Below are 12140 nucleotides of genomic sequence, written 5' to 3' on the forward strand. Positions count from 1 at the left end.
CACTCTGCTTGCTCACTGCGTCAGCGGTTTCCCTCTGCTCTGTCTTGCCCACCGCTCCGGCGGTTCCTCTCTGCTCTGCCTTGTCCACCACACCTGCGGTTTCGCTCCGCTCCGCTTGCTCACCGCGTCAGCGGTTTCCCTCTGCTCTGTCTTGCTCACCACACTAGCGGTTCCTCTCGACTCTGCCTTGTTCACCGCTCCGGCGGTTTCGCTCTGCTCTGCCTTGTCCTCCACTCCGGCGGTTTTGCTTTACTCTGCTTGTCTACCGCATCCGCGGCTCTGTTCCTGTCTCCTAGTCTGTACTGGACCCTATCTAGCCTGCGCTCCAACCTGCTAGTACCTCCCTGTCTGCTCCCCAGCCGTGCTTGCCAGTATCTCCCTGTCTGCACTCCAGCCGTGCTTGCCAGTACCCACCTGTCTGCATACCAGCCGCGCTTGCCAGTGCCCACCTGTCTGCATACCAGCCGAGCTTGCCAGTGCCCACCTATCTGCATACCAGCCAAGCTTGCCAGTGCCCACCTGTGTGCATACCAGCCGTGCTTGCCAGTACCCACCTGTCTGCATACCAGCCGTGCTTACCAGTATCAACCTGTCTGCATACCAGCCGTGCCTGCCAATACCCACCTGTCTGTATGCCAGTCTAACCTGCCTGTTCCTGCATTCCCCGGTGTGGGCCAACAGCTGTGACGGGGGTCTAACCTGGAGTAGCACCTGGTCCCTCTGCTCGGTTCCTCCTTCGTTCACGGAGTCAACTGAGCCGCCGTGCGACCTTGGTCAGATCGGGTTGATACTTAGTTATGCCCCTCCAGGCACTCCTCGGCTCATGGTACAGTGGGATCACTAATCACGCTCATGCCAGTCAGTCCGGGCACGAGCATAACAGTTTGCTCAGGTCATGGTTCCCGTTGAGCCCCACGGCCTTTCGCTCTCAGAGACATTTTGAATCCTTGTCTGGCGAATACGTGCACCAAGAAATTTTTTTTTCTCAAGCTATGGCCCAGGCGATTAACGCACCAGCCCAAATGGATCTATCAGCACTCGTTCCTGCGGATCCACCACGGTACTATGGGGATCCAAAACGAAGCCGTGCATTTGTGGAGCAATGCATGCTGCATTTCAAGTTCTATGCTCACTATTTTCCTACCGATCGGGTTAAAGTGGCATTTATGATGTCCTACCTAGCGGGTGACGCCTTGAAATGGATCACCCCCCTATGGCAAGCATGGGATCCTATCATCTTTGACCTGCAGGCCTTCCTGGTGGCCTTTCTAATGGTCTTCGATGACCCTAATCCTGAAGCCTCTGCTAAAGCTTCCCTTCCCAATATCCCAGAGCAGCCCCGATGGGTAATATGTGTAGGTAGCCTACCAGTCCTCCAGCCCGAAGAGACTGCTGCCCACCCACAATCCACACAGGATGACTATGCTCCACAGAATACTTCTCTTCCCAACCTCAAGAGGCAGTCCAAACGTGCAAGGCGTAGAGGTAAACCGTCACGCCAGGTTCTGTCCTCCCAAAGACCTCCTGTTCCCCAGCCTGTAGAGGCAGCTTTTCGCACAGAATCCATGAAGGATGACTATGTTCGTTAGGCAAAGCAGAAGCCAGAACTCAGTCACAAAATCGGATTGCGGTCCCGCTGCGGTGGTTTGGGACCTCCTGACGGTCTTTGTCCAGCGAAGGTTGGAGAATCCCAAGACATTAGGCCTGTAGGAGAGGCTGCCCTTGGCGTTAGTGTTTCCTCTCCACAGATGACCATGACTGTCTCCGTGGCAAGTGAAGGCCTCGGATTAACCGGAAGTTTCGGGCTTAAAGCCTTGAAGAGTCGGTGTCTGATTCCCGTCCGACAACTCCAGAAGCCGGTTTGGGCATTGTCAGCAGAAGGATGAGTCCTACTCAGAAACAGTCAAAATATGTCTGTACAAATTAAGCTCCAGATTGGAGCATTACACATGAAGTTCACATTCCAGGTGCTGACTGGCTTACCCACAGGTCGTCCAGAGCCGAGAGATCTAGTGCCCGCTCAGGTCTGGAGATCCTGCATGGTGTATCCTGGGGGACTGCTAAGGTACAAGGGGTGTCCAGTCCCCACATCTTCAGGACAGTCAGCAGTTTCTTCTTCTTCACCAGATCTGCTAGCCGCTGACTCGCTGTGCGCTGAAGTCTCCGAAGAAGGAAGAGAAGCAGAGGCGATGTCCCCACACAGTCTCGCCGATTGTACCAATGATCTGGCTTCAGGTACCATCCCGCCTTACAGACAAGTCATCTCTGAAACCAGTCTGAAGATGGTCCTAAAGCAAGGACCCTCCGTCTCTAATAAATCTGGTCCTACGTCCATCAAGGCGGTGTTTACCCCCGAGTCTCTGCACCCCTCCAACCAGGCGGAGGACCTCCAGTTGTCTCCTGAATCCTCCGGGGTGCTACCTGATAAAGGGAGAGAGACTTTCCTACACCCTGTACCTGGTACTTCGCCCACTTCATCCAGTAAGTTTGGCAAAGTGTACATCGAAGCAGTGATTACCCCCGAGTCTCTGCACCCCTCCAACCAGGCGGAGGACCTCCAGATATCTCCTGAATTCCCCGGGGTGCTACCTGTTAAACGGAGAGAGACTTTCCTACACCCGGTACCTGGTACGCCGCCCACTTCTTCCAGTAAGCTTGGCAAAATGTACTTCAAAGCAGTGATTACCCCCGAGTCTCTGCACCCCTCCAACCAGGCGGAGGACCTCCAGTTGTCTCCTGAATTTCCCGGGGTGCTACCTGATAAACGGAGAGAGACTTTCCTACACCCGGTACGCCGCCCACTTCATCCAGTAAGCTTGGCAAAGTGTACGTCAAGGCGGTGGTTACCCCCGAGTCTCTGCACCCCTCCAACCAGGCGGAGGACCTCCAGTTGTCTCCTGAATCCACCAGGGTGCTACCTGATAACAAATGGAGAGAGACTTTCCTGTGTGCTGTTCCTGGTACTTCACCCACTTCATCTGTTGCTGAGGATGGCTTGATAGGAGGAAGCATCCTAGTCACCAAGATGATGAGATCAGTTTCCTTTCCTCTAATGGACAGAAGAGGTGATCCTCTTGAAGAGAAGGATTGGTCTCCAAATTCTCTGCAGAAGACCCTTGCAGGCTTGAAGAAGAGGGGGCGTGAAGGGGGTGTACTGTAACATCCCTGGCGGAGTGCTTGTGTGGCGCCGATGGGGGTTCGGTCGCCACAGGGGTACTGCATCTCTTTAATGAGATGTGGTATCTCTCCTTCGAGGTAAGGATGGTGCAGCTGTCTGCATCCAACACTACACCTCTCCCACCTAAGGGGGGCTTATATGCACCAGGGTGCTGCCCCAGCCGGGATAAGTGGAGATGGAGGAACCAAAAGATAGGGGAACCTAGTAGTGGGTGAGGGTGGAGGACACACTTAGAGGTTGCACAACAAAAATTCATATTTAATAACCAGCCATCTTGGGCTCATGGTCTTTTGATTGTGATCTTCATCACTGAACGTAGCTTTCTGTGTGAACCTGCAGTTGATGGGGACACGGTCCTCGTACTCTGGCCTTGAGTCGAGGAGCGGGCTAGAGTTAACCGCTGTCTCTACCCGGTCAAGGTCCCTACCCAAGAAGGCCTGGAGGGGAGCGGAGGAGTAAAGCTCCACAGGCAAAAGGATCCCAGGGGGATGCAGATGGAGCGGCATACGCCACCTGTCCTCACTATTCTGGCCTAGTCAGGGGGATTCCTTCTGCAAGAGGGGTACCGGCCCCCGATATCTGACTCTGTCACTTAACGTCTTAGTCGGAGAAGCCCGGAGGCTCAGTGGATCCCACCGGGTAACGGAAGGAGCGGAGTCGCCACCCGTACCCTTGTTCTGTGCATAGTCCAGAGGGAGACCTGGCCTTAGTCCACGCACCACATACGGACAGGAGAGGACCTAGTGGGGAAAGTCTAGAAACACTCTGGTGCGGGGTCCTGACCAAAGCACCTGAACTACTCGGAGGTTGTCGGACCCCCGATCCTGGTGGCTGCAGCGCGCCGTGAGGAGCAGGGAAAAGCCTTGCAGCTGTGCATTCTACCGTGAGTAGAATCCTAGAATCATAGAATCATAGAATGGTAGAGTTGGAAGGGACCTCCTGGGTCATCTGGTCCAACCCCCTGCTCAAAGCAGTAGAATGTTCTCTCTGCCCTGAGGCCCTTCTCCGCCTGTGGGGAGTAGTATCATCTCCGGCTGCCACTACATCCCGCCTCAGAGGACTGAACGCAGCGCTGGTGGGGAATCCCCAGACACCACAGGTGGCGTAGTCAAATACAACCACTCGATTAACACCAACTCTGAAAGCCCATTACACCCTTTTTAATGTGACGGCCCTGGGCACGGAACGGGTCCAGGCCACGGCTACAACCCACCAAACATCTGACCCGGCTCCGAGTACCCCCATCTCTCAGGGCAGGGCTGCGAGCGTCACACTTGCATAGTGCACCACCTCCCACTATGCAAGAACGCAATCTTACCTGTCAGTCCAGCCTGCAAACCTTGCTCCAGTTCATGCTGTGTGCATTTCTCTTGCTTGATTACTTAGGGCGGCGGCCCGGTTGCTTCCTGATTCTTATAACTGCTGTGGGCGCACTCCTAATGCGTCCCCAGCCTATTGCTGTGAGTCACTGGATATTTAAACCCCCTCCACCCAGAAGGAGGGGCCTGAGCAACACCTTCACTCAGTTTGTCTTTGCAACTGAATTGACAGGTCCTGTCCTATATCTTGTCTGTTTCTGCCACCCTGGGGGCTGCATACCCAGGCCTGTTATCCCTGACTTCTAGTCTGTTTCCGCCACTCTGGGGGGCTGCATACCCAGACCTGTTATCTCTGACTTCTAGTCTGTTTCCGCCACTCTGGGGGCAGTATACCCTGGCTCGTTCTTGCATCTCGTTGCAGCAGCAGTTCCTGTCTGAACCGTATCCTAGCCTGTTACCTGTTTGTCTGTATGTCCGTACCTTCCCTTTTCCTGCAGTATCTGAAACTGCACCTAACTCCAACTCGTTGTCTCTGTACTTCTGTTTGTGAGTTTTGTGTCCACTCACTACTTCATAGTAAGTACCTTGTGTGTATCTGGTTCTGCTTGTCCCTTTTCCCTTCCTCTGTATCTACCTCCTGTGTTCTAGCCATCTTCCTGCATTTTCCAGTCTGTTCCATGTGAATAGAGCCCTGTCCTCTCAGCCTGCACCTTCAGCCCTGTTCTGCTTTGCCTTGTCCACCGCACCTGCGGTTTCGCTCCGCTCTGCTTGCTCACCGCGTCAGCAGTTTCCCTCTGCTGTCTTGCCCACTGCTCCGGCGGTTCCTCTCTGCTCTGCCTTGTCCACCGCACCTGCGGTTTTGCTCCGCTCCGCTTGCTCACCATGTCAGCGGTTTCCCTCTGCTCTGTCTTGCTCACCGCACTAGCGGTTCCTCTCCGCTCTGCCTAGTTCACCGCTCAGGTGGTTTTGCTCTGCTCTGCCTTGTCCACCGCACCTGCGGTTTCGCTCTGCTTGCTCACCGCACCGGCGGTTCCTCTCTGCTCTGCCTTGTCCACTGCTCCGGCGGTTCTGCTCTGCTCTACCTTGTCCTCCGCTCCGGCGGTTTCGCTTTACTCTGCTTGTCTACCGCATCTGCGGCTCTGTTCCTGACTCCTAGTCTGTACTGGACCCTATCCAGCCTGCGCTCCAACCTGCTAGTACCTCCCTGTCTGCTCCCCAGCTGTGCTTGCCAGTATCTCCCTGTCTGCTCCCCAGCCGTGCTTGCCAGTATCCACCTGTGTGCATACCAGCCATGCTTGCCAGTGCCCACCTGTCTGCATACCAGCCGAGCTTGCCAGTGCCCACCTGTGTGCATACCTGCCGTGCTTGCCAGTACCCACCTGTCTGCATACCAGCCGTGCTTACCAGTATCCACCTATCTGCATACCAGCCGTGCCTGCCAATACCCACCTGTCTGTATGCCAGTCTAACCTGCCTGTTCCTGCATTCCTCAGTGTGGGCCAACAGCTGTGACCGGGGTCTGACCTGGAGTAGCACCTGGTCCCTCTGCTTGGTTCCTCCTTGGTTCACGGAGTCGACTGAACAGTCGTGCGACCTTGGTCGAATCGGGTTGATACTTAGTTACGCCCCTCCAGGCACTCCTCGGTTCATGGTACAGTGGGATCACTAATTACGCTCACGCCAGTCAGTCCGGGCGCGAGCGTAACACACAGCATGACGTCGGCAGTCACACCTCATCAACAGAGCAGAGCGGAAGAGAAGCTGATGGTCTGTCGATTTGACTGTCACTTGAAGCTGGCAGGAGAGGTCAGTGACTGCTCTGTGGTGGCAGAGATCTGTTCTGAGCTGGCCAAGTTGCTAACTACCTGCCTGTTAGTTCTTAGGTCCAAAGTAAAAAAATGTATATAGTCCTGGATAACCCCTTTAGGTGCAGGAGTGTCACATTCATCCTATAATCTGAATTAATCGAGAGCCAATATTCTTACAGAATCTGCGGTACATGGGGTCGGAATAGCAGCAGCGGTTGGCGTCACCCTCAGCTCCTTCTTTGTTGGGGTGATATTGACAGCTGGACTGTGGTGTATTCATGGTAGGACAGGTGACTATAATTTCCTTCTGTATATATCCATCCAGGTGCTTTCATGTCTGACCATCTTGTGTCTTCTCTGCAGCTCCCATCACTCAGGTGACTCAGACCTCGTGAGGACATCAGGATTTCTGTAGGACTTCTAGCAATGATCGGATTTGGCTCTCTGTAATAATACTGCAATGCTCCTTCCCTTGTAGCTATAGAATAAAGCAGATCATCTATTTCAGAGAACATGAACCTTCGTGTTTTGTTTTATTTAAAAAAATCCAAAATTTAAAGTAATTAAAAAAAATGAAATACAAAAAGGGGGGAGACTGCTAATGGCTTCACTGACCCACATGTCCAGAATGCCCCGGGCACTTTGCAATAATCTTTGGCGGCAAACAGAGCTAAAACCACAAGATCCTTCTAGTTATCTCGAGACGTTGAAGCTCAGAATGAAAACAGCGCCATTACTTACTCGCAGCAGCACACAGAGTCATCAGATCGCTAGATAATTGGCAGAAATTACAGCACAAATCTACACCTGATCATCAGAATTTATTACTCTAACATCACTATGCTGCTGATACATTGGCAGCTTAAAGGGGTTGTCCCATGAACAAAGTACATTTTAATTAATAGATAATGGAATTATAATAACTTCCACAATTGGATGTGTTTAAATAAAATGTTCCTGTGCTGAGATAATCTTATAAATGTGTCCCTGCTGTGTACTGTGTAATGGCTGTGTCTGACCATACCTACTGGGCAGGGGAAAAAAGGGTATACAGTCAGGACAGCAGCTATTTTTTTGTGAGGTAAAACATTTTTTCTGTGAGGTAAAACATTGCTTTTAAACAAGCAGGAAAATGTTTTACCTCACACAAAACAGCAGCAGTGATCCCCAACTGTCTTGTCTGTATACTCTTTTGCAGCGGTATGTGCTCGCCCTTTTTCTGTACAGTCAGACACAGCCATTACACAGCAGGGGCACATTTATAAGATTATCTCAGCACAGGGATGTTTCTTAAAATACATCCAATTGTGTAAATTATTATTATTCCAAGATCTATTGATTAAAATGTACTTTGTTCATGGGAAAACCCCTTTAAGGCAGGAGAATGGGGTCTCATTGCTGCTCACAAGGTATCGCGGTGACAAGCAAGTCGAAAAAAATCAAACGGATTTTGATTTCTTACAACTTGCTAGTTGCGATGTTACCGTGTCGGTCGCAGTCCAATCCCATTTACCTGCATTACTGTGTGATGTCGCAGCGGCATTGGGTGATTTTTGGCCACATGAACTGTGTCGAGGTCAAAGTTGCTGTGTAGTCACAACCTTATTGTTTTGACATATGGACTATCTGTTGCTGTAGTCATAAGTCATGTGTGACAGGAACTCTATCTAATTTTTTCCCACTCTTTACAGACAAACAGGTTGTCAGTGAGGGTCCGCTATGGAGGCTTTGTCCTTGAAAGTAATATGGTGGCAAGTGAGGGCACCATACGGAGACCCATGAAGTGCCTACTTCTCTAGTGTAGTATGCTCACAGTGTAACACTTGTAGACTTGGTGGAGCGGGTACGGGTAACTATGACCTCATCAAAGTGGAGTATGAGGTAGCTCAGGGCCTGACCCATCCCAGGCTCGGTCATACAGCTGGTTCTGCCCCATGCAGGTTAATGTATCCCTGGCAGTGAGCAGCATATAGAGAAGAAAACAGAGTTTATTAGTATCAATGTAAATGTATTTATTGAATACAGTGAAGCTGTGGCCCCCAGGGGTCACTACAATGATCCCCCACCGAGACTGGATCCTCCAGCCGCACGGGTCATATTAACCAGGGGGAAAAGTGCAGAATGGGTGCGGTGTATGGCACTATTATAACACGACAGGTAGAAGTCGACAGAACCACAGAGGACTCTGGGAATCCGTTCAGTAATACAAAGCAAAACTAAAAAGGTGCAAAGTGTTAAATCACTGTCTGCAGACCATTGCGTCTCACCAACCAACCAATATATGGCAGCAGAAGGTCATCCTAATACTAGTCACCCCCTCCATACAACTCTTCTTATGGCTGAAGATCACACTTCATTCTTGTGTACAGCAAAGAACCAAAGGAAATCCATGGAGTGTAACTCACAATGCCTCACACGCCAGCAGAGCAGTGCATCTCTTCCACAATGTCTCACGTTCCCTGCAGAGCATCACTTTAGCAGCACAATGCTTCATAGCATCACACTACTTGTACAATGTCTTGTGTTCCTGCAGAGCATCACTCTATTCGCATAATGCCTAAAGGTGATGCAGAGCATCACTCTAGTCACCCAAAAGCCTTATTTTCCTGCAGAGCATTTTCCTGCACTCTAGTCACATAATGCCTCATTTTCCTGCAGAGCATCACTCTATTCTCACACTTGCACTCACACAAGTCCGATGCCGGCATACTTCCAGAACACAGACAGAGAACCACCAGCCTTTATCGCACCGCTGTCGCCCCTTATGCATTTGGCACTCGTAACATGAGACATAAACATTTAGTTGTATTTACACACTATACACATATAAACAACGGGCGTGCGAGCCGCTCCCTGAACGGGACACAGTGCACTCTTCACAATAACGCCGGGATAAGGTCCGTCCGCTGCAGTGTCCGACGCTGTACAAAGCTCCTTGCAGCCGGCGGACGAGATGTCGGACAGAATCCCGTAATCTGCCCGTGGAATATAAAAAAAACAGTGTAAATGAAGCTTTGCGGAGAGCCGTGGCGGGGAGGCTTATTGCACGTGAAGTCAACAATATATATATATATATATATATATATCTGTACTTTATAGACTTTATACATTTTCAATACTTTGACTCTAGAAGGATCAAGGCCTCAGTCTTCCGTCATGTCACCCCTTCGGGTGGCTACAAGCCGCCCATGTTGCTTCGAACCGTAAAAATTAACACATATGAACATCAACATTTTACATGTAATGCACTTAGAAGTGTTGATAAACTTTCATATATACATCTCTAGCACTTGTCAAGTTCTGATCCTGTTAGTGTGTATTATACTCCAGAGCTGCATTCACAATTCTGCTGGTTGTCATTGAAAACAATCATCTGATAGACCGAAAGAAACGCTCGTTCTTAATCATCATTGAGTGCAAAATGCTCGTTCGTCTGGTGATCACATTGTTTATCCCGGTACAAAAATCATCGTTATTGGCAGCACATCGCCCGGTGTAACCAGAGGAGGCGCTGCCAGTAACATGGCGCTGTGTGTAGACAGATTGTATTAACGATTGTTTTTCCTCATCATTTTGGGCAAATAAGCAAACGCTGAACGACTTGTATATAGACGAACAGAACTTGTTAAAGGAAATCAGTCAGCAGATTTTTGCAGTGTAATCTGACATCAGCAAGGTGTAAGGGCAGAGACCCTGATTCCAGCGATTTATCACTTCATTTACTGGGTGCAGCATCCTTGTTTTCTCTGCTGCAAATGTAGGAGAGCTCAGAATGCTAAGCCCTCTATAACCCTGCCCACACCACTGATTGGCTGCTTTCTGTGTACATTGTATAGTGACTGATAGCTGCTAATCCGTGGTGGGGGCGGGGTTGGACTAGAAGGCACGAGACACCTAGTCCTGTAATTATGATCTGCTGATAAAACACTGATTTTACTGAAACAGCAAAACACAGCACTGGAATCAGGGTCTCTGCCACTACATTATGGTGATCTCAGATTACATAGCACAAACTGGCTGACAAATTCCCTTTATATGGTTACTCCTACTGTGGGTTTTCTGGAGCGCACCTTATCTGCCTTATCTACAGGCTTCCTGCTGCGCTCTCCCGATGCCGAGCAGTGCGCTCTCCCGATGCCCAGCAGTGCGCTCTCCCGATGCCCAGCAGTGCGCTCCCCCGATGCCCAGCAGTGCGCTCCCCCGATGCCCAGCAGTGCGCTCTCCCGATGCCCAGCAGTGCGCTCTCTCTCAGGGATGGCTGGGGGCATAAGAACTCTGCAGAATTATGAATACAGCTCTGGATTAGAACACAGACTGTAGTTCAGGTTCGGTCCATGGTGTATTAAGAAATGCTTGTGTAGTTTACTCAAACTTTTCATGTAATTATTTCTGTAAATTGATAAACTGATATTCATAAGGAGGTATAGGATCTGTAAAGCGAACATGGCTCCGTATGTAAGGGCCTGCACTAGAGCCCGGTTCACATTCTGCAGACTTCTGACTTTACATCTCCGAGTATTTCCCCGCTGACTCGGTGTCTGCGCTGCTTATTTGTCCTTTTGGCAAAAAAAGTCGTTTTTTTATGCTAGACACTCTACAATAAAAAGATGTAGGGAAAAAAACTAATAAATGTATATAAAAAAACAAAAGTAGTAGAACTAACATCTAAGTTTAGTTGTAATGGACCTTCCAATAACAAGCAGCAGAATTGTGAATGCAGCTCTGAAGTATTAGGGTCACCACAAGCTAAGTATTGTAGTGCATTTATCAAGTGACTCCACTTTTTTGACACTGTAAAAAAACATCAACTGAGCAATATGAAGGCCATTAGTTTCCCAACAATTAAAGAGACCTCTCTACATTTTATACAATACATCAGACGTCTGTAACAATGTGACTACTGACATTAAACATAAGGCTAGTGTAAATTTCATATATCTCAGACTCCTTGAGAATATAAAACAAGCCATAGATCCGCTCGTGTGATCGGTCCGAGGCTTTTACAATAACCAAAATAGTCATATAGAAGTATGTACACTGTAACGCGGCTTGTCCTGTAGCGTCAGGAATACTGCAGGGAGGAGGAGGACATAGAATGGGCTGGTTAGCGGGTGCAGCCATAAGGCTTTCTTGGCAGAGTTTGGTAAACTCTTCGAGGCACCCGGTTCATATGTCAGCTGCCATTTCTGAATGTGTATACTCTATAGAAAAGGGGAAGCCAAATTGTTCCAAAAATGGATGGTGGTGTCAACTTTTTAGACAACCCTTGGTCATATTCCCTTTTTTTAGTTAACCATGAGACCCAATGTACAGCCCTGAGGTCAGACTATAAGAGGTGGGTTCCCGGAAAGGAGCCCCTGAGATCGGCTGTAGAGGGAAAACATCATATGAATACAATGGTCATTATTAATTTGGGTTAAAAACCCCCAAGAATCCCATTTTTGGGAATTGTCTGAAGGAGAACTCTGGGTGGAAACGAAGGAACTGTCTTTATAAGTAGTGCAGGGCCTGATGGGGCAGATGTAGTTGTAGTGTCAGGACAGATCAGGACCAGCTTTGCTCATTCCCACAGCAATCAATACTAACCATGTGGGTTCCCTTAAAAGGGAGAGTCTGAAATGCCAGATAAAGTGACACTCCACCTCTTAAAAAATCACAATAAATGCATAATGCAAAGTTAAAATACCTTGTGCTCTCATTTTTATTCTTTCCGGCACAGTCCTTGTGATTCCCAGTCCCCTTTCCTCTTCCTCTATGAGCACTGTGTGCTGGAAGTCTGAGCCACTCCCTCTGCTCTGGGTTGGTCCATGTAAGTGCAGAGGGGAGTATCTCCTA

At 49.6% G+C, this 12140-nt stretch overlaps 1 protein-coding gene across 1 annotated transcript in view; it reads left to right on the forward strand.

Moving 5' to 3' along the window:
- Positions 1–6823, forward strand: part of TGFBR3L (transforming growth factor beta receptor 3 like) — a 41039-nt gene extending 34216 nt beyond the window's left edge. Inside the window, exons 8-9 of the mRNA XM_073650894.1 lie at positions 6485–6586; positions 6669–6823. Of these exons, the coding sequence (XP_073506995.1) occupies positions 6485–6586; positions 6669–6700 (134 nt within the window). The 3' untranslated portion in view covers positions 6701–6823. The remainder of the gene's footprint in view (positions 1–6484; positions 6587–6668) is intronic.
- Positions 6824–12140: the final 5317 nt, after the last annotated feature.

This window comes from Phyllobates terribilis, unplaced genomic scaffold (genome assembly GCF_046119375.1).
Source record: "Phyllobates terribilis strain yellow unplaced genomic scaffold, ASM4611937v1 Scaffold_11__3_contigs__length_659146591, whole genome shotgun sequence".
In the NCBI taxonomy this organism is placed as follows: Eukaryota; Metazoa; Chordata; class Amphibia; order Anura; family Dendrobatidae; genus Phyllobates; species Phyllobates terribilis.